Source organism: Cervus elaphus, chromosome 26 (assembly GCF_910594005.1).
Source record: "Cervus elaphus chromosome 26, mCerEla1.1, whole genome shotgun sequence".
NCBI classification, from domain to species: Eukaryota; Metazoa; Chordata; class Mammalia; order Artiodactyla; family Cervidae; genus Cervus; species Cervus elaphus.
In genome coordinates, this window is record NC_057840.1 from 32,110,815 (window position 1) to 32,136,737 (window position 25,923).

General features: G+C 45.8%; 2 protein-coding genes across 3 annotated transcripts in view; one reads left to right on the plus strand and one right to left on the minus strand.

The window, feature by feature from the left end:
- Positions 1 to 3,449: 3,449 nt before the first annotated feature.
- On the minus strand, positions 3,450 to 10,287 carry LOC122684361 (40S ribosomal protein S6-like). 2 transcript variants are annotated; one of them, XM_043888421.1, is made up of 2 exons: positions 9,717 to 10,287; positions 3,450 to 3,459 (listed from the first exon to the last, which is right to left on the minus strand). In XM_043888421.1, coding segments are annotated over exons 1-2 (573 nt in total). In that variant the 3' UTR covers positions 3,450 to 3,457. The 2 variants fall into 2 exon arrangements, with proteins under 2 accessions (XP_043744356.1, XP_043744355.1); XM_043888420.1 differs by lacking the exon at positions 3,450 to 3,459 and having other exon boundaries at positions 9,527 to 10,287.
- A 10,326-nt stretch (positions 10,288 to 20,613) lies between these two features.
- Positions 20,614 to 25,923, plus strand: part of UST (uronyl 2-sulfotransferase) — a 301,747-nt gene continuing 296,437 nt past the window's right edge. Inside the window, exon 1 of the mRNA XM_043888418.1 lies at positions 20,614 to 21,192. Within this exon, the coding sequence (XP_043744353.1) occupies positions 20,937 to 21,192 (256 nt within the window). The 5' untranslated portion in view covers positions 20,614 to 20,936. The remainder of the gene's footprint in view (positions 21,193 to 25,923) is intronic.

Sequence of the window (25,923 nt, forward strand, 5' to 3'; positions counted from 1 at the left end):
GGGACCACCCCCTCCAAAATCTGCATCATTGGTTTCTTTGATTATTTTTCTTCTCAGTTTAGAACCAGCGTCCAGCCTCCTACTTCTCCTTTGCAAATACTGAAAACCCCTGCTTCCTCTCCATTTGCCTAGTAAAACCCAGCCTAGGTTAAGCACAGCTGAACACCTACTCATCACCTGTACACAAATAATTGAAGTGGGCAACAGGAAAACACAGCACTGGTGCTGACTAGGCTCACTTTAAATTCGGGACCTCCCATTTAAGATGCGCTCAGTACCACTCATCAGTCCTCCTGGACTTCTTCATGTGTTTCTGTGTTTCTCACTCTGAAACAGTCATGCCACAGCACATTCTCTTTCCTCAAACCTGCTACACTCTCTTACTCAAGCACATTCTCTTGCCCACGTCTTCACACTCAGTTACCTCATATTCTACGGATAAAACAGATGCCACCACCCAAGAATTTCTCTATTTCCATGCCAGTAAATTTCTAACACACATCCTTTGTTTTCAATGGATAAAGTGTGTGCTCCTGTTAAAGACCAAACGTTTCATTTAATTCTGGATCCATCCTTCTCCTGCAGATATCACCTGTCTTTCCTAGGTTATCAGTTCTCTCCTTTCTACCAGATCATCCCTATCACCACACTAGCTCCGATATTTCCTGCCTTTGAAAAAGAGAAAGGGAAAAGAGACAGTGACAGAAAGAGTCAGAGACAGAATGAGACCCCAGAGAGACAGAGGGACTTCTAACCCCCTGTAAACTTTTCAGCTGTTGTTCCAGTTTCCTACTCGCCTTCACAGCAAGCAGATCATCTCAAAGATGCTTCCATACACACTTGATAGCCAATCCCAGCACTCACACATGCTCAAAATCAGACCATTTCTCACCACCTCCAGCGCTGTTATTCAAGTCCAAGCCACCATCATCTCTAGCCTGGATTACTTCAATTAACATCCATTTCCTCAAAGAGCAGCAAGATCAGTATTCTAAAACGCCAGAGCTGGTTAAAACCTCTATGATTACTCCAATAACTTCCTATCCTATCTACAATGAAATAAAAAGCTGCTTCCCTGGTAGCTCAGCTGGTAAAGAATCTGCCTGCAATGTGGGAGACCTGGGTTTAATCCCTGGGTTGGTAAGATGCCCTGGAGAAGGGCATGGCAACCCATTCCAGTATTCTTGTCCGGAAAATCCCTGTGGTCAGAGGAGCCTGGCAGGCCACAGTCCATGGGGTTGCAAAGAGTCGGACATGACTGAGCGACTAAGCATATACACACATACCTGAAACTAACACAACACTGTAAATCAACTATAGTCCGATAAAAATTTTTTAAAAATGCAAACCCTTTGTCCTGGTTTACAAGCACATCCACAATCTGACACTTTTCTTTTTCTCTAGTTTCATCTGTTGCTACTTTCTATCTCATTTACTATGCTCGATAGCACATCAGATTGCTTGCTATTCCTGGAACACGTGAATTCCTGACTAGGCGACTCAGTAGTTTCTGTTTCCTCTGTTTGGTGTACTATTCTTTAAGATTTGCATATAGCTTGTCCCTTAATTCCCATTTGCTTGTTGTTGTTGTTCAGTTGCTAAACGTGTCCGACTCTTTGAAGCCCCATGATGGACTGCAGCACTCCAGGCTTCCCTGTCCTTCAACGTCTCCCAGAATTTGCTCAAACTCATGTTCATTGAGTCAGTGATATTCACTACCTGGTCTTCATATCTATTTATGTTATCTGTTTTTATATTTACCCTTTGTCTCCTCCACTAGAATACAAGTTCCATGAAGGCAAGAGCATTATTTCTTTTGTTTTCTGCTATGTCTCAGGGCCTAGGACAGTGCATCACAGATAGTAAAAACTCAATACATATTCTGAATGAATGTAAGAGTGAATGAATAGATTAACTCTTTAATTTATCCTATCAGGTTTTAGTCCCAATGATACCTCTGAAATCGTCAAAGTCACCATGTTGTTCCATGTTGCATTTTCTTGACATGTGGCTAGGTTATAGTACAGGCTACAAGTAAGTGCAAATGTTGGTCACTTGGTCATGTCTCACTCTTTGTGACCCCATGGACTGTAGCCCGCCAGGCTTCTCTGTCCATGGAATTCTCCAGGCAAGAATACTGGAGTGGGAAGCCATTCCCTTCTCCAGGGGATCTTCCTGACCCAGGGATCAAACCTGGGTCTCCCTCTTTGCTGGTGGACTCCTTATCATCTGAGCCACTAGGGAAGCTGCATGGTATAGGCTACGTTGGTAAAATAGAGACCTCAAAGTAGAGTGATTCTAGAGAAAAGTTAATTTCTTTTAAACGGTGCCCAGAAGGAAGTGGGCAATCTGCAGCAGATGGATAGCTCTTCTCCACAAGAGCATTCAGGGATCCAGGTGCCCTTCCTCAGTTTCCCTGATATTCCAGAGTATTGTCCTCACATGCGTGATTGAAGCTGGGTCACTTCCATATCTACATTCCAGCTTATGAGAACCAGGAAATGAGGGTCTCTGCTATAACCTCTAAGGAGCATTTGCCACAGTTCTTCATTCTCTTTTTCTGGAAATACTTTTGTTTTTTGGCTTTGGTGACACAGCACTCTTCATTTCCTTCTACCTCTCCGTTGACTCTTTGTCAGTTTCTTTTGCCGGCTCTAGTTCTTCTGGTCGACCACGAAGTATTGAACTTCTCCAAAGCGATGTCTTGTGCTATCTTCTAATCTTTCTATTGGCCAAAAAGTTCATATGGGTATGATATTACAGAAAATCCCAAAGGGACTTTTTGGCCAACCCAATATTTGCATGCTTCTCTAGTTAATCTTTGGAGAAGGAAATGCCACCCACTCCAGTATTCTTGCCTAGAGAATCCCATGGACAAAGGAGCCTGGTGGGCTACAGTCCATGGGGTCGCAAAGAGTCAGACATTACTTAGCAACTAAACAACAAGTTAATCTTATGCAATTGTACGGTTTTATATGCATTGAGATAGGAACGACTCTGAGTTTGTGTCTTTTACCTGGACCTCCCACTGGAGCTCTAACATCATATCTCTACCTGCAGACTTAGCAGAGCAGATCTTAACTCCAGATTGCTTGTCTTACCTCCACTCCCCGCTCAAGCCTGCTCCTTCTCCAGCTCTGGTCTGCGGCCCCTCAAGAAATACTGTCAGCGTGAACCAGTTGCTCTGGCCAAACCCTAGGTATGGTCCTTAGGTTTAATTTTTTTTTTACCTCCTCACATCCAGTCTGTTGACCAGGCCTATACTCTCAACCTCCAGAAAGCATTCCAGATTTGTTACCTCTTCTCTGTCTTCGTCATTACCATCCTTTTCCTGGACTACTCATATTCTTTTTTTTTAACTCCTGCCCCTCCAAACTCGTTCCCACCCGGCAGCCCGAGTGATCTTTTATAACGTGAATCAGATGTCACTGACCTCGCCTCTCCAGTGTTTCCCATCTCCTGTGGAATAGAAGCCGCACTCTTCACGCTGCTCTACAAGGCCCTGCAGGGACTGGCATCACCCACCCCTCCAGGCTCGTCTCCTGCCACTTGCCCTCTGGGTGAGCCCGCTGCCGCCACAGCGGCACATACCCAGTTCATTCCCATTTGGAGGTTTTGTAGGAGCTGTTTCCTGTGCATGAAACATTTGGGTCTGAGATCTTCCCCAGTTACTTTTCATCCTCTCTTTAACATCTCAGATACCAACTCCTCAGAGGAATCTTCCTTGTCCATGCGGTGCTTAGGAGACCCTCCTTCCCAACCCATCATTCTTTGTCACATCACCCTGTCTTATACCCAATGTGACATGATTTTGTTTACTGTCCATCTCCCCTAGTGGGGAATATAAATTCCATGAGAGTAGGCTCTGTCTTGGGCCCCATTGTTACTCCGGGGTCCTTGGGAAGGATTTGCTGAATAAATGTCTGAATGTGGCTCAGATTTTGGAATATCCTCAGCATCTAAGGAGTGCTTTAAAATCATGAGAGTCTGAAGAAAGCTTTTTTAAAATTTCCTGTGTCAGTTAAAGACTTTCTATACCACTTTAGTACCATAAAAATCTATCCTTCTCTTCTGACATAAGGACAAAAATGATGTTCTCATTTGGCAAATACACCCAGAAGTATTTAGGGAAGCCCACAGTCTGGAGTACAGGGATTCTTAATCTGGGTCTATGGCCCCCTGGGAGGTCCATGGATATCTGAAATTATATGCAAAAATTATATGCCTTTTTCTGAGAGGTGGATTTAATAGATTTGGCAGATTCTCAGAGGGGTTTGTGGCCCAAATGAAGTTCACTTTATTATAGAAAAAGTGGTCGAGATGGAGTCACAAGATCTGTACTTGTGTTCTGGTGCTGTGGTTACAAATACTGTAACTTTAAGCAGATTATGTAATCCATTTGGATTCTAGTTTCCTCATCTCTAAAAATAACCTTTTGTCTTCTCACCTACATGTAACTGGTACTGCAAAAATGTATTTAATTCTATCACTGAATGCTTGATGTTTTACTGCATCTCATGGATAATGACATTGAGGCTCAGAGCACACTTGGGTTACTTGCTCAAGACCATTTTCATCCCCAGGGAGGGTCTAGAGCAAGACTCATGCTTTTTCACCCTCTGAATTGCCTGCTCTTTAGAAAGAATATGTGGGACTTCCCTGGTGGTACAGTAGCTAAGACTCCACACTCCTAATGTAGGGGGCCCGGCTTTGATTTCTGCTCAGGGAGCTAGATCTTACATGTTGCAACTAAGACAAATTTATTACAGCCAAATAAATAAAATAAGCAAATGCTTTTTTAAAAAAATTAAAAGTTTGCACTATCATGCATTCTGCTGTCCAATTTCCCTGGGTAGGATAATTTCTTGGACACTTCACTGCAGGTACCTTAGGAAAGCAGCTCGCTAGTGATGTGCTTCTTCTACAGATAAGTCTCATCCTGAACTAGACAAGAGCTGTGAGCTCAGGAGTATAGACTTTATTATCACTTCCTTACAGAAGTGAAAACTGAGGTGCAAAGAGGTTAAGTAATTGATCTTAGGTCAGAAAACTAGTAATTTGCAAAGCTGGGAGACTATACTTCAATCTCTAATATGTTCTTAAATTTTCTATTAAGATGACCTTGGGCATCTTTATTCAACTAATATTTTTGACTTAAAGAGCTGACTCCTCATCTTCATAGCTCATTTTTTTTTTTTTGGCTGTTCTTCAAAAAGTTATTTGAAGGTACTTTGCAAAGCTTGAGCAATATTTTTCTCTAAGAGAACAGAAAGGTATGTGACGTGCCCACTGAACAAGGACTAATGACATTGTTAAGAAGGGAGAGAAAATAATATCACTTCTATATCGATCTCGGCTCTTACACATTAACATCAGACAACGACCTCTAAAATGAGGAAAGCACCAGCTTAACTTTGCGAGGATCTTGGAAATGAGGAATTAAGGTGGGCTAGAGATGCAACTCTACAGTTACATGACTGGGTAAGAGGCAGCTTCAAATAGCACAAAAGCAACTAATAAGTATTTGGCTTAAACTTTTCCCCATTCACACTGTCTATACCAGTGTCAATGATACTTTGTAAGAAGTAGGGAACAGACTAGGTCAATATTCAACATACCCTTTTGGTGGCCAATGACAGCACATTGGTCAGTCCCAAGAAACAGCTGTGCAGTATGATGTTTGATCTTAAATACATTTGTCCTAAACTGTAAGTTAAAAGCTTAGTCTTTAAAAGTTTGTGTCATTGTATAGGAGCTTAAATGTAAGCAATAGTTTGTTGGTAACTGAGTGTTTGGCTTTTACTGTCCTCTCATCCAATGTACCTCTAAACCAGTAGACTTTCTAGAGAATGTTCAGAAACAGGGCAAGAGCTACAAGCCCCTGACTGTTTTCAGTGCATTTCTGCCCCATATACCTGAGCATCTCTATGATTTTTTTCCTTTTGCTTCCCTTTCCTCTTTTTTTTTTTTTTTAATTTTAATGCCTTAGCCTATTGTCCAAATAGTTCACCCATTTTAATCAAAAGATTTGCCTTGAAATAATTTTGACCATCTCTAAAAATCAAACAAGTCTTCAAAGGATGAAAGTAACTTCCCTTCAAGGAACTGCTGATACCAAAGGAAATTTAAAAATAAAAGACTCAAAGGTGCATAATGAAGACGGTATGGTTTGAATTATCTCTCTGAATCATTTTCTTTGTCTTGTAGTTTCTTTCCCTGTAGCTCTCTCATTAATATTGACAAGGAAAGTGTTGTAGCCACGCATTCTGGGAAACAAACTCAGAAGGACAATGAAGATAGTGGAGTGCAGTTTATTACACCAGCGGGCCCAAGGCAGAGTCTCCTCTTAGCCAAGAACCCTGACCAGTTTTTCTGAAAACCTTATATACTCTAAGTGTATGTGCCCAAACCCACCTCCCCAAATTCCCTGAAACTAGTCTGGACAAAGGAAAAGAAAGATACAATCAAAGTTAACCCATGATTCATATGCCTTAAGCCTAGGTAGTTAACAGTGGACAATTATCAATAGGCCTGTGGTCATACCCCAATAAGCATAGTAGAATTTATGATTCTATTCGGTTACACAGATAATTAGGGTATTCTTTTAGATGACAGAGAGTCTAGGTACAAGCCCTGGGGCTCTTCCATCCAGGCATGATTTTCCAGTTGGTATGTCGTTTCCATAGATACTGGGCATATTAGCTCAAAGTCCACAGTCCAGCCCAAGATGGAGTCCTGCTTTCGAGATGGAGCCTGTTCTGTCTGCTTCCTCCTTCATTTCCCCCTCTTAATGTTCTTAACTCATAGTATGAGCATCATTCATAGGGATATATTGCACCCTGACTCTCTGACCTCCAATTTGGGAGAATGACACCAACCTTTGGGTTACAAAGTTCATAATACATTGTAAAATAAAGGGTCCACAAAGCAAAACTATCAAGGCAACTATAATGGTAAATATAGTTTTCCACCAATCACCCTTCACCCAAGATAAGACCGAAGTCCAAAAAGGAAGATTATCATCAGACATAACTTTTACCTGACCTTTCATGTCATCTGGGGTGGCTGATATATAGCCAGATAAATCAGGAATATATACGCAACATTCAACTTTAGAGCACAGGTCCCTCTTTGTGCTGAAACTATGGTTAGTCTCAAGATGATGCCAGCAAGTCCTTGTGGATCATAGAGTGGATCATAGAGTGGACCATAGCAGTGGATCATAGAGCTTCATCTCTTTTCCTTCTTTAAGATGATCTTGGTTTCATGGGGATCAGTGGGGTCGTTTTGTGTGGTCCACTCGGCATCTCCCAGGTCTGCATGTTATGCTCTCTTCAACCCATGTGGTGGATCCAGGGGGTGACACCTGCAACTTTAACTACAGTAGGTCTGGTTAGAACAACAGTATATGGACCCTTCCACTGTGGGGCCAAGGAGTTGTGTTTCCAGTCCTTGACCATACCTGATCTCCAGGCACAAATTCGTGAATCTGTTCCCCAAGGGGGAATGCCACCCTTTCTTGTACAAACTTAGTTACCTGATTTATTACCTTACCAAGCTGTTCTGTCTGCTGTGAAATCTCATCTCCCCTTACCTGAGGCAAATTTATTGACACCTGTTTTATTATGAGAGGGGGCCTCCCATACACAATTTCCTACGGCGAATAGCCTTGGGACTGTGGGGTCATCCTGAGTCTGAGCAGAGCCATCGGAAGCAAGTCCACCCAGGAACAGTCAGTCTCTAAGATCCACTTGGAGAGTCTCTTTAAGTGTCTGGTTGGTTCCTTCCACCATCCCAGAACTCTGGGGCCTATATGCTGTATGTAATTTCCACTTGATGTTTCAAGCTTTGCTTACTTGTCATACTAAATCAGCTATGAAAGCCGGGCCATTGTCCGATCCAATGGTGGTGGGAAATCCAAATCTGGGAACTATCTCCCTAAGCTAATTCTGATGCTCTTTCAGTCTGGGTAGGAAAAGCTTCTACCCATCCCGAGAATGTACATACCATGACCAGCAGGTAACAGTAGTGTCGGTGAGGTTTCATTTCAGTGAAGTCCACTTCCAGGTGTTCAAAGGGCAGCGTGCCTTTTACCTGAATCCCCGGACGTTTCTGTCTGTGCCAAAAGGCAGCATTGACCTGTGAGCAGGCAGTGCAGTTCTGAGATTTTGTCCTGCATAGGGAAGAGAGGAGGAGAACCAAGAAATATTTTTGAATTAGCTCTTCCCGTTTATCATGGCCCAGATGGGTCGCTTGGTGTGTTTGGCTTACCAGAGTGGGTGCCAGCTCCTCTGGTACCAATAATTTGCCACCTGGCAATTCCCACCTTCCCTTTAAAAGTCTTGATGGCCCCTTCTGCTTTAGCTAGTTGGTTTTGGGCTTCAGTGTACTTTGGAGAGTCTAACACTAGCTCAGGTAGCTCCACCAATAAGAGAGCTTTAATAGGGGCTTCACTTGTCACCCCCAAGCCCTCGGCATCTTGTTTAGCGGTCTTATCTGCCGGTCTGTTCCCTGAGCCCAGGGGGTATCCTCTTTTTGATGTCCTCAGCAGTGTATGACTGCAGCCCTTTCTGGTTCCCAGGCAGCATCTAATAGGGTCTTAATTTCTTCCTTATTTTTAGTATCTTTTTCACCAGCTGTCAAAGGCCTCTCTCCTTATACAGAGCCCTGTAGTGTGGCAAAAGCATACCTGGAGTCTGTGTGTTTGTCTTCTTACCTTTTGACAGCTGGAGGGCCTGGATTAGAGCATATAGTTCAGCCGGTTGAGCAGACCAGTGTGATGGCAGAGAGCTAGTCTCAGCGATGGTTTCTTCCATGACCACTGCACATCCCGACAGTCATTGTCCTCGTTTCACCAGGCTGGTGCCATTGGTGTACAGGACCAAATCTGGGTTGGCCGGTCTCTCAAGTCAGGTCTGCTGGCATATTTCCGTGCAATCATGTGAGGGCCTGCCTTCTCCCACAAGAGAGTGGCCAGATCCAGGGCCTGACAAGGCTCAGTAGCAACATGGGGGTTCTCACATAACAGTCCCTGGTATTGAGTAATCCGGGATGTTGACAGCCATTTATGGGGGTCCCATCACAGGGGAGTGTTGACCTCATGCGGGATTTTTACGAACAAATCTTGGCCCAAAGTCAGCTTGGTTGCCTCCCGGGCCAGTAAGGCCACTGCAGCAACTGCCCGTAAGCATCCCAGCCACCCATCCCAGCAACATTGTCCAGCTGATTAGAGATAAGTCACTGGTCTGTCCCATGTCCCCATAATCTGGGACAACACTCCCGTAGCCACTTTGTCCTTTTCAGTCACGTAAAGAGTGAATGGCTTAGCAAGGTCTGGCAGGCCCAAGGTGGGTGCTTATGTAATTGTGCTGGGTTTGAGTTCTATTACCAGTGGGATTTGTTTTGCAAGCCTAGGGTTGGGGTAGGGGGTTCTATTCTGCCCAGACCTCAGGGAATTGTTGAGTTAACTCTCTCTCTCTCTTTTTTTTTTTTTTTTTTTTGATGTCTGATCTTATTTATTTGTTACTCTTACAACATTTCATTTTTGACTGGACTCAGACTTAGAAGTAGAAGCTCTCAGAGCGGACAGCCTCCGTCTCTTGGCAATCTGTTCCTGCCATTTTTCTTTGGCCTCCTTCATCTCTTGGCCAAAAGTTTAGCATATTCTGCAGCCTCTTCTTTGTTTTTCTTAGTATGCTGTTTCTTCAGAGCAATACACCGGCGTTTGTGTTGCAGAACTCGTGGAGTCACGAGACGCTGAATCTTGGGTGCTTTAGTCCTAGGTTTCTTACTTTCTTTGTTTAGGGGCTTTCGCACAACATACTGGCGGACATCATCTTCCTTAGAGAGACTGAAAAGTTTGCAGATTCTGCTAGCTCTTTTGGGACCCAGGCGATGAGGCACTGTAGTATCAGTGAGTCCAGGAATATCCTTCTCCCCTTTTTTCACGATGACCAAGTTGAGAAAACTCAGATTGGCATCCACAATGCAACCCCGTACAGATTTGTGCTTTGTCTCTCCAGTCTTCCTTGGTCTGTAACAGGAATGCCCCTTACTCAGTAGCAGGCGAACTCGGCCATGGGTCAAGACACCCTGCTTCATGGGGAAACCCTGCTTATCGTTTCCGCCACTGATTCGGCCCACATAACTCTTCCATTCTTCACCCAGAGCGTCAGCAGCAACTTCTGTGGCCATACGCTTCTTGTAGAAGGTACGAAGTTTTCGTTCATTGACCATTTCAATGAGCTTCTGGCAGCCAGTGGCTGGGAAAGAGATGTTCAGCTTCATTCTGAAGTGGCTGACAGCCTCCGAGGCGCCACGAAAAAGAGCGAGTTAACTCTCTCCTGACTGTTTAGCTCATCCAGTTTCCCTGCCGGGAGACTGTGCAACCTCCATTCATCTTGAGAGGTTACTGAGAGGAAGAGTAAATAGGTGGTTGAGCCCACTTGAACAGAAGGGTCTTTCGTGGGGGGAAAGGTCACTTGTGCCCCCAATTTAGACAGCAAGTCTCTTCCTAACAAAGGTACTGGGCATTCAGGGATGTATAAAAATTCATGAGTCACTTGGTGTCCCCCCATCTGCCATTTTCAGGGTAGGCTAGAGACACAAAGGCTGCATTTATCACCATCTGAGACCCAGCAGCCTCTGGCTGGGTCTATTGGCGTATAAAGTCTATAGGCCTCGCACAGTCTTTCGCAGAACTCAGAGGGTGATTCGCTTTCCCTTTGAATCACTTTGGAGGGTTTTGTGATACTCATAGCTTTTCAGGCCCCCCTCTTGAGACCCTGTAAAATAGTCACCCGATATAACCTTGTCCAAGTAGGAGGGTCTTGAGTTAACCCTAGCCATGAGTCCAGTTTATGGATATTGATCCACGTGTCCTGGCTCTCCTGTGACTACTGTATAGACTGCTTCCACTATTTTTAAGTTCATGGTGTTCTCTGGTGGCCATCCTACTCCCATAGGGGGCCATTCGACCTCACAGAGTATGTGGAGGCAGTTAGGCTTCATCTTCACCCTGTAGTCTCCTCCAAATCCCTTCTTTAAATTTTAAATCATGCACTTCAATACAGTTGCCTTAGATTCACTTCTCCCCATCTTGCTTACCTTCTCAGACCTTCTTCTACTTTTCCTTTTCTTTCTGTCTACAAAGTTCTTGGTACCCTATGTACTTCTGATATTTCCACTCAATTACGCTTAAATTGCCATTCTGCCTCCTTCCTAATTGCAGTGAGAAGAGCCTTACCTGCCAGATCCCAGAGGGAGAAGGGTGATTGGTGTGTCTTCACCTGCTGGTCAGCACAGCTGAAGCAGAACACCATGTGATCCAAGACTGTTTCTCCCTTAACTTTTAAAGTCCCTTCTGCCTTGGTGGGCTTGATCAGGTGTGGAGGAAAATACAGATGGGTTAAATATCCCACATCAGAGGCTGTCTCTGGAAAAGCCAATTTGTACTCACTTATGTATCCCCCTCCTTCTAGCCTGACATATCCGAGGGGGTTGAGAATTTCACAGCAGATGGGACACCTCCTCGGGGTGGACAGAATATGAGCACACAAAGACCAGGTTTCTTCTCCTAACAATCCCTGGCGATCGCTTGGTAATAATTTCCCCCAAGAAGGCGTGGACACCACCTCCTAAATGGCCTTCACAAATTTCCTTCCTAAGTCCTAACATGCTTGTCAAGCTGTGTACCAAGCAATCACTGCTGCCTGTCTATCCCAGGCTCCTGTGGGTCCGTGTCCCTTCTAATCCCTCCCAGGGGGGTGATCAGGCCCCCTCTTCCACCCTGCCAGGTGGGCTCCCCCTCACCTCAGCACTCAGTTCCCCTGCTGCCATCCACTACCTGCTAAAGTGAAAGGTCCGGGCATTGAGAAGCAGAATCCTTCCAGAAGGGTGAGGCGCCTTCCCCCCTCTAGAAGTTTTGAGCCGCAAGGCCTTGGAGTAGTCCCAAATGGGACTTGTCTCCTCAAAGTGAGGAGTTTCCCGGCCCATGCACCAAATGTAGCCACGCGTTCCGGGACACAAACTCACTCAGAAGGACAATGCAGATAGTGCAGTGCAGTTTATTACACTGGCGGGCCCAAGGCAGAGACTTCTCTTAGCCAAGGATCCTGACCAGTTTTTCTGAAAACCTTATATACCCTAAGTGTACGTGCCAAAACCCAGCTCCCTAAATTCCCTGAAACTAGTCTGGACAAAGGAAAAGAAAGATACAATCAAAGTTAACCCATGATTCATATGCCTTAAGCCTAGGTAGTTAACAGTGGACAATTATCAATAGGCCTGTGGTCATACCCCAATAAGCATAATAGAATTTATGATTCTATTTGGTTACACAGACAATTAGGGTATCTTTTTAGACAACAGAGAGTCTAGGTACAAGCCCTGGGGCTCTTCCATCCAGGGGGCCTGGTTTTCCAGTTGGTATGTCGTTTCCATAGATACTGGGCATAGAGCTCAGAGTCCACAGTCCAGCCCAAGACGGAGTCCTGCTTTCGAGATGGAGCCTGTTCTGTCTGCTTCCTCCTTCAAAAGCACTTCAGATTTGTGGGGGCTGGGCAGGAGGATAGAGAACAGAAAGAGAGAGCGAGAAAGGCAAGTCATGAGAAACCTTGGTCTAGCTGTCCCAGTCCAGGGCCAGATCTTGCTCAGGGAAGGGAAAGATGGAAAAATAGATAGTGTAGGGTTGCTACAGACTGAATGTTTCTATTCTGGAAGCCCTAATCCCCAGTTGATGGCATTTGGTGGCGGAGCCTTTGGAAGATCATTAGGTCAATCCCATGAAGGAGATCAGTGCCCTTATAAGGAGACTAAGGCACTCCCCACCCGCTGCCATGTAAAGACATAATCTAGGTGTTAAAACACCTAGATTTTGGACTTTCCAGCCTCCAGAATGGAGAAATAAATACCTGTGGTGTAAGTCATCGAGTGTGAGGTATTTTGTTAGAGCAACCTGCACTGACTAAGATAGGTGCATTCGCAGAAGGGTAGGGTTTCTTTGTACTTCCTTGGAACAGCTGTGGGATATATAAAGCCTCTTGGAGGATCACTAGGTTAACATAATGCCAACTAGGGGCCTTCCTGGTAGCTCAGCTGGTAAAAATCCACCTGCAATGCAGGAGACCCCAGTTCGATCCCTGGGTTGGGAAGATCCCCTGGAGAAGGGATAAGCTACCCATTCCAGTATTCTTGGGCTTCCCTCGTGGCTCAGGCAGTAAAGAATCCGCCTGCATTGTGGGAGACCTGGGTTCAATCCCTGGGTTGGAAAGATCCCCTGGAGGAGGGTATGGCAACCCACTCTAGTATTCTTGCCTGGAGAATCCCCATGGACAGAGGAACCTAGCGGGCTGCAGTCCATGAGGTCTCAAAGAGTCGGACATGACTGAGTGACTAAACACAGCACAGCACAGTGCCAACAGAGGCCAGAAGTTGTTGAGGAAGGATTCTAAGCAGAGGTGACTTGATGGCCCCTCAAGTCTGCCTTGGGCAAGCAGGATGCCCTGGGATCCAAAAAATTTCCTGGGGTGCCTCAAGGTGGGGAAGTGGGTAGAGAAGGGTCAGAGCTGGTGGTCACTTCATGTGGGGTGAGACTCTGCGGCACAGGCTGTTGAGCAGATGACCCTAAACTAGGAGCCACGCTGGTGAGAAGCACTAGGAGTGAGGAGCAGAGGTGTAAACAGCGCGCTGCTGTGGCCATGAGCCCAGCCCCAGGCTGCTCTGTGAAGCACTACTGCAGGAAGCCATCTTGGCCAGGAACAGCAGGAGCCTGTGAGGGAGTTTGCACCTTGAGTTTGACTGAATATTAACCCCAAATGACCATGTATAGTGAGTGTACCCTGAAAGAGGTTGTTTCCAACCAGAAAAGCCTGAGCTAGATCAACTCCTGCCATCCCCAACCCCTAGCCCTTGAGGAAACAGGACCTGAGTAAGATGTGAAATGGCAACCCACTCCAGTGTTCGTGTCTGGGGAATCCCATGAACCGAGGAGTCTGGTGGGCTACAGTCCATTAGGTCGCAATAAAGTCGGACACAACTGAGAGACTAAACAACGACAAGATGTGATCAGTTACAGGAAATTTGTTGTTGCTGTTTGGTCACCAAGTCAAGTCCAACTCTTTGCGACCCCTTGGACTGCAGCACGCCAGGCTTCCCTGTCCTTCACTATCTCCCAGAGTTTGCTCAGAGCCATGTTCATTGAGTTGGTGATGCCATCCAGCTCTCTCGTCCTCGGTCGTCCCCTTCTCCTGCCCTCAGTCTTTCCCAGTGTCAGGGTATTTTCCAATGAGTCAGCACTTCACATCAGGTGGCCAAAGTATTGGAGCTTCAGCTTCATCATCAGTCCTTCCAATGAATATTCAGGGTTGATTTCCTTTGGGATTGACTGGTTTGATTCTCTTTGCAGTCCAAGGGACTGTAAAGAGTTTTCTTTAGCACTGCAATTTGAAAGCATCTATTCTTCAGCACTCAGCCTTCTTTATGGTCCAACTCGAAAGTGTCATATTTTTATATTTAAGCAATTGCATTGAGACTTAAACACATTTCCACACTTTATTTGTGACAACACTCATTTGGATTAATAAATTTTAAAAAATCCCATTACTTTATTTTCATGCCTTTTAAACAACACAGATGAGTCAATCAAATCACTGATCTAACTAATTAAAGGCAAAAATATCTTGTGATAAATGAATATTTTGGAATTCATATCGGTACTCACCTAGCTGCAGGGAAAGCACCAGGCATATTTCATAATAAACTAATAACCTTACTTTACTTAAAGTTCATCTGAAAAAGTCATCCACCTAGCTATTGGAAAGAATGTCTTTGGAGGCCATATGTAATTTCCCACTTTCCCAGGCTTTTCTTGCCCCCTGCAGACTCCTTGATCTTTCTGGCCTGACATCTGACTTCCCCCCCACTGATAATGTGCATCAGATACAGTCAATGTAAAAGTTGCACAAAGAATCAAAACCATGAGTTCAGAGTCACAGCAGTCTTGGACCAAAAATAATCACCAGTTCCATCATCTACTTTATACTTCTTATTTGCTTATAAATAACTCTCAAACCTAAAAATCACTTCTACGCCCAAAGGATCGAGGTTTGTAAGACAATTTTAAAAATCAATGAAAAATTATTCCTTTTGGAAATAAATTGAATATTGGGCTTCTCTAAAAATTTGAATGACTTCGCTATTTACAATGTGTAACAAGCAATTTATCACTTAATTACATGCTGCCTTGCATTATTGTCAAATTTCTTCACTTAACATAATCCTATCTTCCTGGAAAGACTGCAAATTCTTTCAAGGCTGAACAACTGGTCTTACAGTTTTCTGTTTTGCCGTGTGACAATCAGAAGAGTGGTAGGCACAAAATAGTGCCAAATGTATATTTATTGGATGATGAAAACTAATATATTGATTTTACACTATGTTAATATGGTTATACCTGGTCAAGAACTTCTATTAAAAAAATAAGCAAAAAAAAAAAAAAAAAAAAAAGAATGAATGTACTTTAGAACCTCTTTTGAACACTGTGAAAAATAAATAGCCAGGCAATCCACTGTAAAGTTAGTGTAATAATTTGAACTGCCAAAATTTAAAAATTTGGTCCAAACAGCAATCTGCACTGATACAGTGATAGAACTTTCACTTTAAGGTAAGACAATCAATACTTGGACCTATTAAGAAGGTTCTGCTTTTTTCATTAATTGTAAACAAATTTAATTTTTTAAGCTTGTTATGTAAACTAAACAAAGATGCAAAGAAAATTCACCATAGAAAGAAAATAGCCTTTGTGGGCCCACCCTTTTCTCAGATTGGGAGCTATCACCAAATTACAACATTTAGGCTTGCACTGTGCTAGGACTAGGAAACAGTGTCTGCACTTAACAGTACATTTTTGGATAAGCGGTTTCTTTCTGCAGACATCTAACCCATGTCTGTTTTTATATACTCAATATACTAATATTGTTTTCTCTGCAGGATCCATTTAATTAAAATAGAATCAAACATTTCTGCTGAACACTTGCCTAAGAGGTAAGAGGTTCCTTTAAAGCACTGTTCCAAAAATGCTATGGGACAGCAAGTTTTGTTGGTCTGATGAACAACAATGAGGGAAACGAATAGGGAAAAGTGACAAGAGGTGAGGTCAGAGAGACAATGGGACCAAAGTGAACAGGGCCTTGAAGGGCACTAGAAGAACTCTGACTTTGACTCTTGAGTGTGTTGAAAGCCACTGGCAAGTTTTGTGCAGAGGAGTTACCTTCTGGCTGCTGTGAAGGGGGTTAAAATAGAGTGAAAGGCTGGGATCAAGAGGAAGAATGGCAGGGACCGCTGTTGCCACTTAGTATTCATCTGTCCTTTCATTCTTTAGTAATAGGACCTGATATTTTGGGGGCAGCAGTGTGCCCAGCTGAAATCTTTATTTTCTAGTCCCTTCTTACAACTGGACATAGTCCTGGGATTATGTTCTGGCCAAAAAACTAAGCGGATGATTCATTGCACTTTTTGAACACTGCTTTAAAAGAACCCACTCCATTTGGAGGAAGAGTTTTTTTTCTTTTTCTTTTTTCTGCTTCCTCCTGTTGCCAGCCTGGAATATAAACATAACGGCTGGTGCTCCAATGGCCATCTTGAATCATAAATTTACCTTTAAAATGAAGCCACATGCTGAGGATGGTGAAAGCTCTGATGGGTCCCTGATGAGGGCGTGGAGATGCCTCACCAACTCTACACTGCCTGTTTCTGGATTTGTTTCACATGAGAGGGAAATACACTTCAATTTTTGTTTAAGCCATTCAGTTCAGTTCAGGTGCTCAGCCGTGTCTGACTCCTTATGACCCCAGGGACTGCAGCATGTTAGGCTTCCCTGTCCATCACCAACTCCTGAAGCTTGCTCAAACTCATGTTCAATGAGTCGGTGACGCCATCCAACCATCTCATCCTCTGTCATCCCCTTCTCCTCCTGCCTTCAATCTTTCCCACATCAGGGTCTTTTCCAATGAGTGAGCTCTTCGAATCAAGTGGCCAAAGCTTCAGCATCAGTCCTTCCAGTGAATATTCAGGACTGATTTCCTTGAGGATTGACTGGTTTGATCTCCTTGCAGCCCAAGGGACTCTCAAGAGTCTTCTCCAACACCATAGTTCGAAAGCATTAATTCTTTGGCATTCAACTTTCTTTACAGTCCAACTCTCACATCCATACATGACTACTGGAAAAACCATAGCCTTGACTAAATGGACCTTTGTCGATAAAGTAATGTCTCTGCTATTATGCCATTGCTATTTGGGGTTTTTAGTTACATAAAGCTCAACTTAAATATAAGGCTTCCCAGGTGGCTCAGTGGTAAAGAACCCGCCTGCCGATAAAGGAGACATGGGTTCAATCTCTGGGTCGAGAAGATCCCCCAAAGAAGGAAATGGCAACCCACTCCAGTATTCTTGCCTGAGAAATACATAGAGAGAGGAGCCTGCTGGGTTACAGTCCATGCGGTCGCAAAAGAGTCAGACATGACTTAGCGACTAAACAACAACAACTAACTTAAACATAACTGATATAGGAGGCCATTGCATTAAACCAGGTGAGAGAAGATGATGACTTGGACCAGAGTGGTGGCAAGGAAGTTGGATGCTGGATATTTTTTTGAAAGTAGGGCCTATAGGAATTGCAGATAGGTTAGATTCAGGGGTGAGAGGAGAAAGACTAAGAAAGACCTCTGGGTTTTGCCCCTGAGTGATTTGATAGTGCTATCATTTACAGACAAAATTAAAAGATGCTTGCTCCCTGGAAGAATAGCTATGACAAACCTAGACAGTGGATTAAAAAGCAGAGACACCACTTTGCTGACAAAGGTCCATATAGTCAAAGCTATGGTTTTTTCCAGTAATCATGTATGAATGTGAGAATGGGACCATAAGGAAGGCTGAGCGCCAAAGAATTGATACTTTCAAACTGTGTGCTAGAGAAGACTCTTGAGAATCCTTTGGACAGCAAGGGGATCAAACCAGTCAATCCTAAGGGAAATCAATCTTGAATATTCATGGGAAAGACTGGTATTGAAGCTGAAGCTCTAATACTTTGGCCACCTCATGTGAAAAGTCGACTTGTTGGAAAAGATCCTGATTCTGGGAAGGACTGATGGCAAGAGAAGGGAGTGACAGAGGATGAGATGGTTGGATGGCATCACAGACTCAATGGATATGAGTTTGAGCAAACTCTGGGAGATAGTGAAGGACAGGGAAGCCTGGCGTGCTGCAGTCCAAGGGGTCGCAAAGAGTTGGACATAACTGAGCGACTGAACAACAACAAATAATTTGCAGAGATGCAGAAGCCTGGGGAGACAGCATGCTTGGGTGTGGGGTTGGGATTGGGTGGATTCAAGAATCTAGGGCAGTGACAGGCTGGCCTTGCTAGAAGCAGAGAGGGGCACAGTAAAACAGAAGGAAGGGTATGGACTTAGATTGGTGGGTCGAGGATCAAACCCAGGTCTCCCCCACTGAAGGCAGATTCTTTACCATCTGAGCCATTAGGGAAGCCCCATCATTAACTGAACAGTTATTACCTGGGAACCTATTCTGGGCTGTTCAGTGTGCTGATTGAAGTAATTCACATTAATGGGCAATGACTGATTGGCTTAATTCGCTCAGGGGCATTCACATTTCTAGAATGTGCATATTAATCCCAATAAATCTCTGATTCATGGAATAAATGTGCAACAAACCATTAACACTCTTTTATGATATTCTGTGACAGAACACAGAGACGTCTCCTTTCCTCCTATCCATGAGAAACTGGGCCAGGAAGACATAAAACTGGGAAGTAGACTCTGTGTGAAACCACTCCCCTCATCCACCATTGTCTCCTGTTTATGATCCATGTGTCTTCTTCACCACTCAAATCGGGAACCATGATACTCATGTCTGGAGGATGGTTATACCATATTATTCTTAAATTGTAAACTCTTGATCTCAGGATCCTATTCCCTTGTTTTCCATAGAAATTTCCTCAGATATCCAACTTATAAAAGTTTTCAAGAAAACAGCCTTAGACTCATAGAGGTCCCTGCCCCGCCCCCCCATTTTTTCTTTAATCGGTGGTCAGTCACCGAAATGTACAGAGAGTATGGGACCAGAGAGGAGAAGCATAAGAAGCCGGAAGTTTTCTTTTCCATTTTCCAAGGTGGTCTGGGCTAAATGTGTTATATCCTATCCCCCAGTCACTGGGCAAATTATTAGGAAAAGCACCCTGGCATGGAGATAGTAAATCGCAGTGGTTATTACCCTGGGCTTGAGTGTCAGACAGATTTGAGTGCCACTCCCAGTCTGACTCCTGGTAGCTCTGTGACCTAGGGCCAGTCACTGAAGCCTCAGGTGGCCCGGCTTCTACCTCTAGCAGTCAATCTTTTTTACCTAACGTGTGGCTGATGAAAGCAGTTCTTTCCGAGCATCACAACCCTGCGCTCCCCACCCCCCATCCCCAGCGGATGTGTATTTGTTGCAGCTTTTCAGCGGGGAAGATGCTCTTTCATGTCCTGAAACCTCCCTTGGAAAACATGGGAAACTGTGAGTCGCTCAGTCGTGTCCGATTCTTTGTGACTGCCATGGACTGTGGCCCGCCAGGCTCCTCTGTCCTTGGGATTCTCCAGGCAAGAGTACTGGAGTGGGTTGCCATGACCTGCTCCAGGGGATCTTCCTGACCCTGGGATCGAACTTGGGCTTCCCGCATTGAAGGAAGATTTTTTTCTTACTGTCTGAGCCACCAGAGAAGCCCATGGGAAGACCTGGGAGGCAGCGATGAAATAGAACAGGGCTCTTTGCCTGAACATCTGCCAGAGGAACCGCTTGAGTCCGCTCTGGAACACTCTCCACCCGCCTTGCCTCTCTGGTCCCTCGGTCGTAGAGGAGCAGCTGCAGCGTGAAGGCGAGACTGCGTCTTCTATTTCCCTTCCTGGAGCTGGGGCGACGAGCCTGGCCCTGTGGGCAGGTTTAATGATAATATCCACCACTTGTTCTTTAACCATCTCAGCAGAGTCTTGAACCCATCTCCGAGTACCTTTTATCCGGCTTTAGTAAACAGATTGGGATACAGAGGGAGAGTCAAGTTTCTTAAATAAGAAAAAAGACGAGGACCAAAAAAAACCACACACACACAAACATATCGTACTAAGAGAAGTCGTGCCTCTTCCAGCCAGAGGGAAGTCAGCGGGGGCCCCCAAGAGGTCGCTGGTGGCGCAAGAACCGAGGCCAGATTGGAGAGAAAGGAGGAAGGGGGAAAAAAAAACACACACACACCCAGAAACTTTCTTCCATGTTGCGAATAATCGCCGCCCCCCCTCCAGGGAGAGGCAGTAACGTGACACCCGAGAGAAACCCGGAGACCCGAGCAGAGGGAGGAAGGGAGGGAGGGAAAGAGGGAGGAGAGAGCGCGGCGGAGAGCCGGAGGGAGAAAGGGGAGGAGAAGGAGGAAAACCCCTGTCAAGGAGGTGGAGCGAGGGGATGGTGTCCGCCTCCGGTTCCTCCCCGCAGTTTTTGTAGAGGAGCCTGAGCCGGGACAAAACACGCCGAGACCGACAGCCACAAAGCCGGGGGCGGGGGGGTCCACGCTGGCGCTGGAGGCGAGCCCCGGCGGCCGCGAGCGAGCCCGAGGCGCTGCGGGGCGCGGGACGCGGGGGCGCTAGCGGGCCGGGCGCGGGCAGCGCCGCCGAGCCGGGGACGGGCACCTCGGCCGCTCGGGCCGCGGCGGCGGGGACCATGCCGAGGAAAGTCTCCTGAGCCCGGCAACTTCGGCCCCCTCCCCGCCCCCCACCCGGGCTGCCCTCGGCGCGGCCCTGCCCATGTGCAGCCGGCCGGCCGGGCTTTCCTCCTCGGATGGGCAGGCGGATGGGTGACCTCTTCCTGGCACGGGCAGGCTGTGCGCGGCGGCGGAGCCGGCGATGAAGAAGAAGCAGCAGCAGCCGCAGCATCCCGGCGGCGGCGCGGATCCCTGGCCCCATGGGGCCCCTCTGGGGGGCGCCCCTCCGGGCCTGGGCAGCTGGAAGCGCCGGGTCTCCCTGCTGCCCTTCGTGCGCTTCTCCCTCCGGGACTACGGTTTCTGCATGGCCACCCTGCTGGTCTTCTGCCTGGGCTCTCTCTTCTATCAGCTCGGCGGGGGACCCCCGCGCTTCCTGCTCGACCTGCGGCAGTATTTGGGTAAGGAAGGAAGGCGGGAGCGAGGGCGGCGCGAAGTTGTGCCGGGGCGGGGTGGAGGGGGGAGCCGGGCGCGCCGCGCACTTTGGCGCTGCCCCCGCCGCCGCCTGTCGAGGCTCCCCAGGTGGGACTCCCGCGAGCTTCCGTGCGGCGGCCCTGAGCGCCTGCTGCCTCCAGCGCGTCAGTCTGTCTGTCTGCGCAGAGGCGGGGGGCGGGGGTCGCGCGGCGGGGTTGACTTGCCCGGCAGGTACCCCGGGGCGGGGCGCCGCATATCTTCCCCCCGCGCCCCCCGCCCCCCCCCCCCCCGCCTCGGCCACCCCGTCTGGGGTGGAGAGCTGGCGTGTGAGTTAGTGAGTGTGTACGAGTGTGTATGTGTGTGTAATCAGGCCTGGCAGAGCGGGGAGAGGCGAGGGGCAGCGACGGCCCGTGCATGGCATTGTTAGTGACCACAGTCCCGTCCCGTCCAGCGCTCCGCGTCGCGGGGGTGGGATTAGTTCCTCCCCGGGGACCGTTCTGCGAATTCTGTCCCGCAAGATTTCCTCCTGTCCCCTGGCCTGGGTGACCCAGGGGCAGTTTGCGGGCTCCCACGCTGTCCGTGAGCTGGTTTGTGCTTGGGGCATCCCCTGCCCACCTAGCTGTCCGTAGCAGGGATCGACCTGCTTCGACTGAACGATGCATAGCGCTGCGTGTCTCAAGTCTGAACTTTTGGGGGAGGTTGTGCCTGGTTTAATAGGAGCAAGGCTGCCTATGTTTTTGAAGAGGTGAGGGGAAGGAGCTTGCGAAAAGAGCGGCTCCAGAGAGAGGATGTGACCTGCGGATCGGTGATCAGTGCGCGTGGAGAGGGGGTGTCTGGGCCCAGCGAGCGTACCCCAGGTCCCCGGTGCGCGCCTGGCTAAGGGAGGATGCTCCTCTCTCACAAGTGTGGCTAGAGCAGGTCTCGACGGTGGTGGGTGGGGGTGGAAGAGGAGAGGCTGAGCGGGCCCAGATCATCGCAAACGTCTGAGTGGATAAACTAAAGCCCCCGGGGAACTTCCGGCATCTGCGTGACCCGAGCCAGCGCGCAAAGAGAAGACCCCGGAGCGCTGGAACCATGAGCCAAACGACTCCGGCGGCTGGAGGCTGCCAGCCTCACCCACAAAAATCCCTTCGTCGCCGAAGCCACAGGTTTAGATAGCAGATGGTTTTCGAAGGAAGAAAACCACTTCAGCAAAGTGACAGATGTGTTAGAGCGTTTTGAAATGTACATGCAGATAAAACAATGTTTTGTTTTCCCGCGTAGAGAAGCTCAGGTTTTAAGTTACACTTCTCTTTGGGTAGAAACTTTGGGGAACTACGGTTTTTTTTTAAGATGCTTTAGAGAAAATTAGAGGAAAACATTGCCCAAGTGGATTTCCAAAGAATAATCCTCAGCATATGGTTTCCTAGGGGATTTGGGGTAATATGTAATTTTGCTAAAGAGTCAACTCTTTTCTCTGGGAGTTCTGTGTTTGGAAGTCTCACAGCCCCATTGGCTCTCAGATTCCTGCTACTACCACACAGGTTGCTATTATTACCAACAGTCGCTGCTATAATAACTGGCATAGGGAGGGAAGTGATTGAGAAGCTTAGGGGTCTTTCTGCATGAACTCTGATAAGGAATTCTTTGTTGAGGTTCTTTTCAAGCAAAATACAGAGGCCAGTGATGTAGGGAAAGCACAGTGGAGAGTGAAGGAAGACACCTGTGATGTCCTTTGGAGCACTTGGCTTTGGGCAGGGCATTTTCCATAGGTAAAATTCCGGCCTGGACCAGACTGCCTGTAACACATCCACCCAGCTCTTAAAATGTCCTCTGATAACCTTCTTGGGGCAGGGAAATCTGGGAGGAGGAAGGATCAAAGGCATGTAGTGAGGCTAAAATCAACCGCAGTATTTAGCCTGTTAACTGCTTGAAAATTCAGTCAGATACCTGCGGTACCCAGAATTTTATGCACTTTCATTATATACTCCAGGAAATGAAGCCTGATAAGTTTGGGGGCTCTGTTGGTGAAAGGGTGAATTCACAAGCATTCACTCAGGGAACGAGAAAGAACTGAAAGATGGAATATTGCTCCTATTACTAACTCATCGTTGAATTTCTGACTGATGTAATGGGTTGAAAATGACGTCCTTGTGAGCTGAAAATAAGATAACCCTTGGCCAAATTTGTTCCCTGTTGTTTTGTTATGTAAACATAATGATTTTCAGGAAAAGTGGGCTTGTGGTCTTTAAGAGGGTCTAAAATATACCCTTAATAATATAAGGCCAAGGTATCTGCAGAATTATGCTCCCCTTGCTTCCTCCATTCTACTATTTTAGTGTCTGTGAAAACAAAATTGTGGTTAGTAAACACATCCTCTCAATTTTCCTAGGTAGCCAATTTTGGAGGCAAGTATTTCTCTTAAATATAAGTTCATATAAAGTCAAAATTTCCCAGATAAAAATATTATTTTTAGCAATATTTTTCATGACAGATTATTATTTTTAATAAACTTCTATAATATATTACATCTGACACATAGTAGCTACTAAATAAACATCTGTGGAAGTGACACTTGTACCTATTGTATCAAATAGGTAGTGTGATATGTAACATACTGAACACTGAATATTCTCACAGGGAAGAAATAGGACCATTTATGACAAAAGCCATTTACTGTGTATGTGCCAGTCAATGCACATATAGGAAGAAATTGTATTAGCACAGAAATATCATAGATTAGGTACAGGTGTTATCCCTAATTTTGATATGGGAGAAGGGAGGGCAAAGAAGTTCACTGACTTGTTGAAGGACACAGAGTAAGTCAGGCAAGACCTGAACCCACGTCTGGTTGAATCAAGTGCCCACTGCATTAACACTACTAGCAGTTTAAGAGAAAAAGGAAATAGAGCCAAGATGTGAGTGGGGTACTAAAGAACCGACTGGTCAAAAAATGATCATTTTTATTTCTGTAATTTCATTTTCCTTTTCTTGATACTTTGAGTATCTTGAGGGGCCAGCAGAGAAGGGAAACCATGCAAGCAGCAGGCCTGCTCTTAACTCCATCTTCCTGTTATTCATCTCCAAGATGCCACCTCCATGAACTAGGCTACTGAACTCTCCCAGAGTCCCACAGTTGGAGGTGAGGTGAATTGGAATCTTAAATTTTTAATTTTTCTCTTTCTTTAGCATTCATTCTCTGTTTAAGCTATGTGTGCATGCTCAGTTGCTAGCTGTGTCCAGCTCTTTGAGGCGCCATGGACTGTTACCCAGGCTCCTCTGTCCATGGAATTTTCCATGCAGGAATACTGCAGTGGGCTGCCATTTCCAACTTCAGCGGATCTTTCCGACCAAGGGATTGAATGCATCTCCTGCATTGGCAGGCGGATTCTTTACCACTGTGCCAGCTGAGAAGCCCCTGTCTAGGACAGTAGTTCTCTGTGTGTGGTCCCTGCATCGGCATCACCTGGTCACTTGTTACAAGTACAGATTCTCAGGTCTCATCTCAGACCTACTGAATGAAGCAGTCTGGGCGTGGGACCCCAGAGTCTGTTTTAGTAAGTCTTCCAGGTAATTCCGATGCCAGTCTCAGTTCGTGAACATTGTTCTAGAGTCAAACATTGCTTTTGGGACGTTCCCTATGTATTTGAGAGAAGGAGAAGTGATGAGAGTGAGAGAAGTGATTTATAAAATATTTTAAAAGCGATGGACATGGTTTCATTTTTAAGCTTCAACTTTTAAAAATGCCTCTACTTTGCTGCATGTGCCCCATTGTTTCAAGAGGAAGAGCAGCCAACAGTTGTAGCCCCAGCTGGCTTTTGACTGTCTGAGGTTAGGAGATGCATGGAATGAGGTGAAGGGGAGCAAGCAGAAAGCATAGTGTGGAGGAAAAAAGGGGAGTCGGTAAAGATACTTCTTCTCAAAGGAACTGGGGTCAAACAGCTTCTTTTTTCCTAGGCAGTTTGGGGAAGGGCAAAGTCTGTTCTTTTTAAAGATGCTTTTGCTGCAGCAGATTTATAAATAAAAAGGAAAGTGTGTGAGGGGGAGGAAATTTATGCAGAGAGAACTCTTGTCTTGCTTCTTTACCTCCTTGAAATGGGTGGAGGAAGGAGAGTATAAACACAGTGGGGGCAGTAGACATGAATGGAGCAAATTGCTGTACTTGGAGACCATGGTCTGTGCAGTTCATTGAAATTATTTCATTTATTTTGAAGTGGCATTCAGACTTTGACTTGCTGTAGAAAACTAACCAAAATCAAATGAAATCTCCCATAGAAATTAGATTATGATGCAGCCTCTGCCAGTTGACTCATTACTTATGAGCTGTGGAAATATCAAAAACTTGGAATAACACTCGTTACATAGATGTAAACTGAATAAGCCAGATGGCTTACTACTGATCCCGTACAACCGGCAAACTCTTGATGATTTATTGTCAAGACTTGGATATGTGATTTAGTCTTTATGGGAACTAAATCTATGGGAACTAAATCTGTTGGATTGATCTCAAGTTGATAGGCTTTCCTTTCCTTTTTTAACTTACACTATTTTAAATGGAGATATACTACTCTAGTTTTCAGAATTGCCAGTCTTGATATGTAGATTACATATGAGCGTGGCAATTTTGAGTCAAAAATGAAAGAAAAAGATGTAACTTTATTGACTTGAAAGTATCTAAGTTTAAATGAATTTAAAGGAAAATGTGAAAATTGAGGTCCAGACTTGTTGCAAACTAGTTT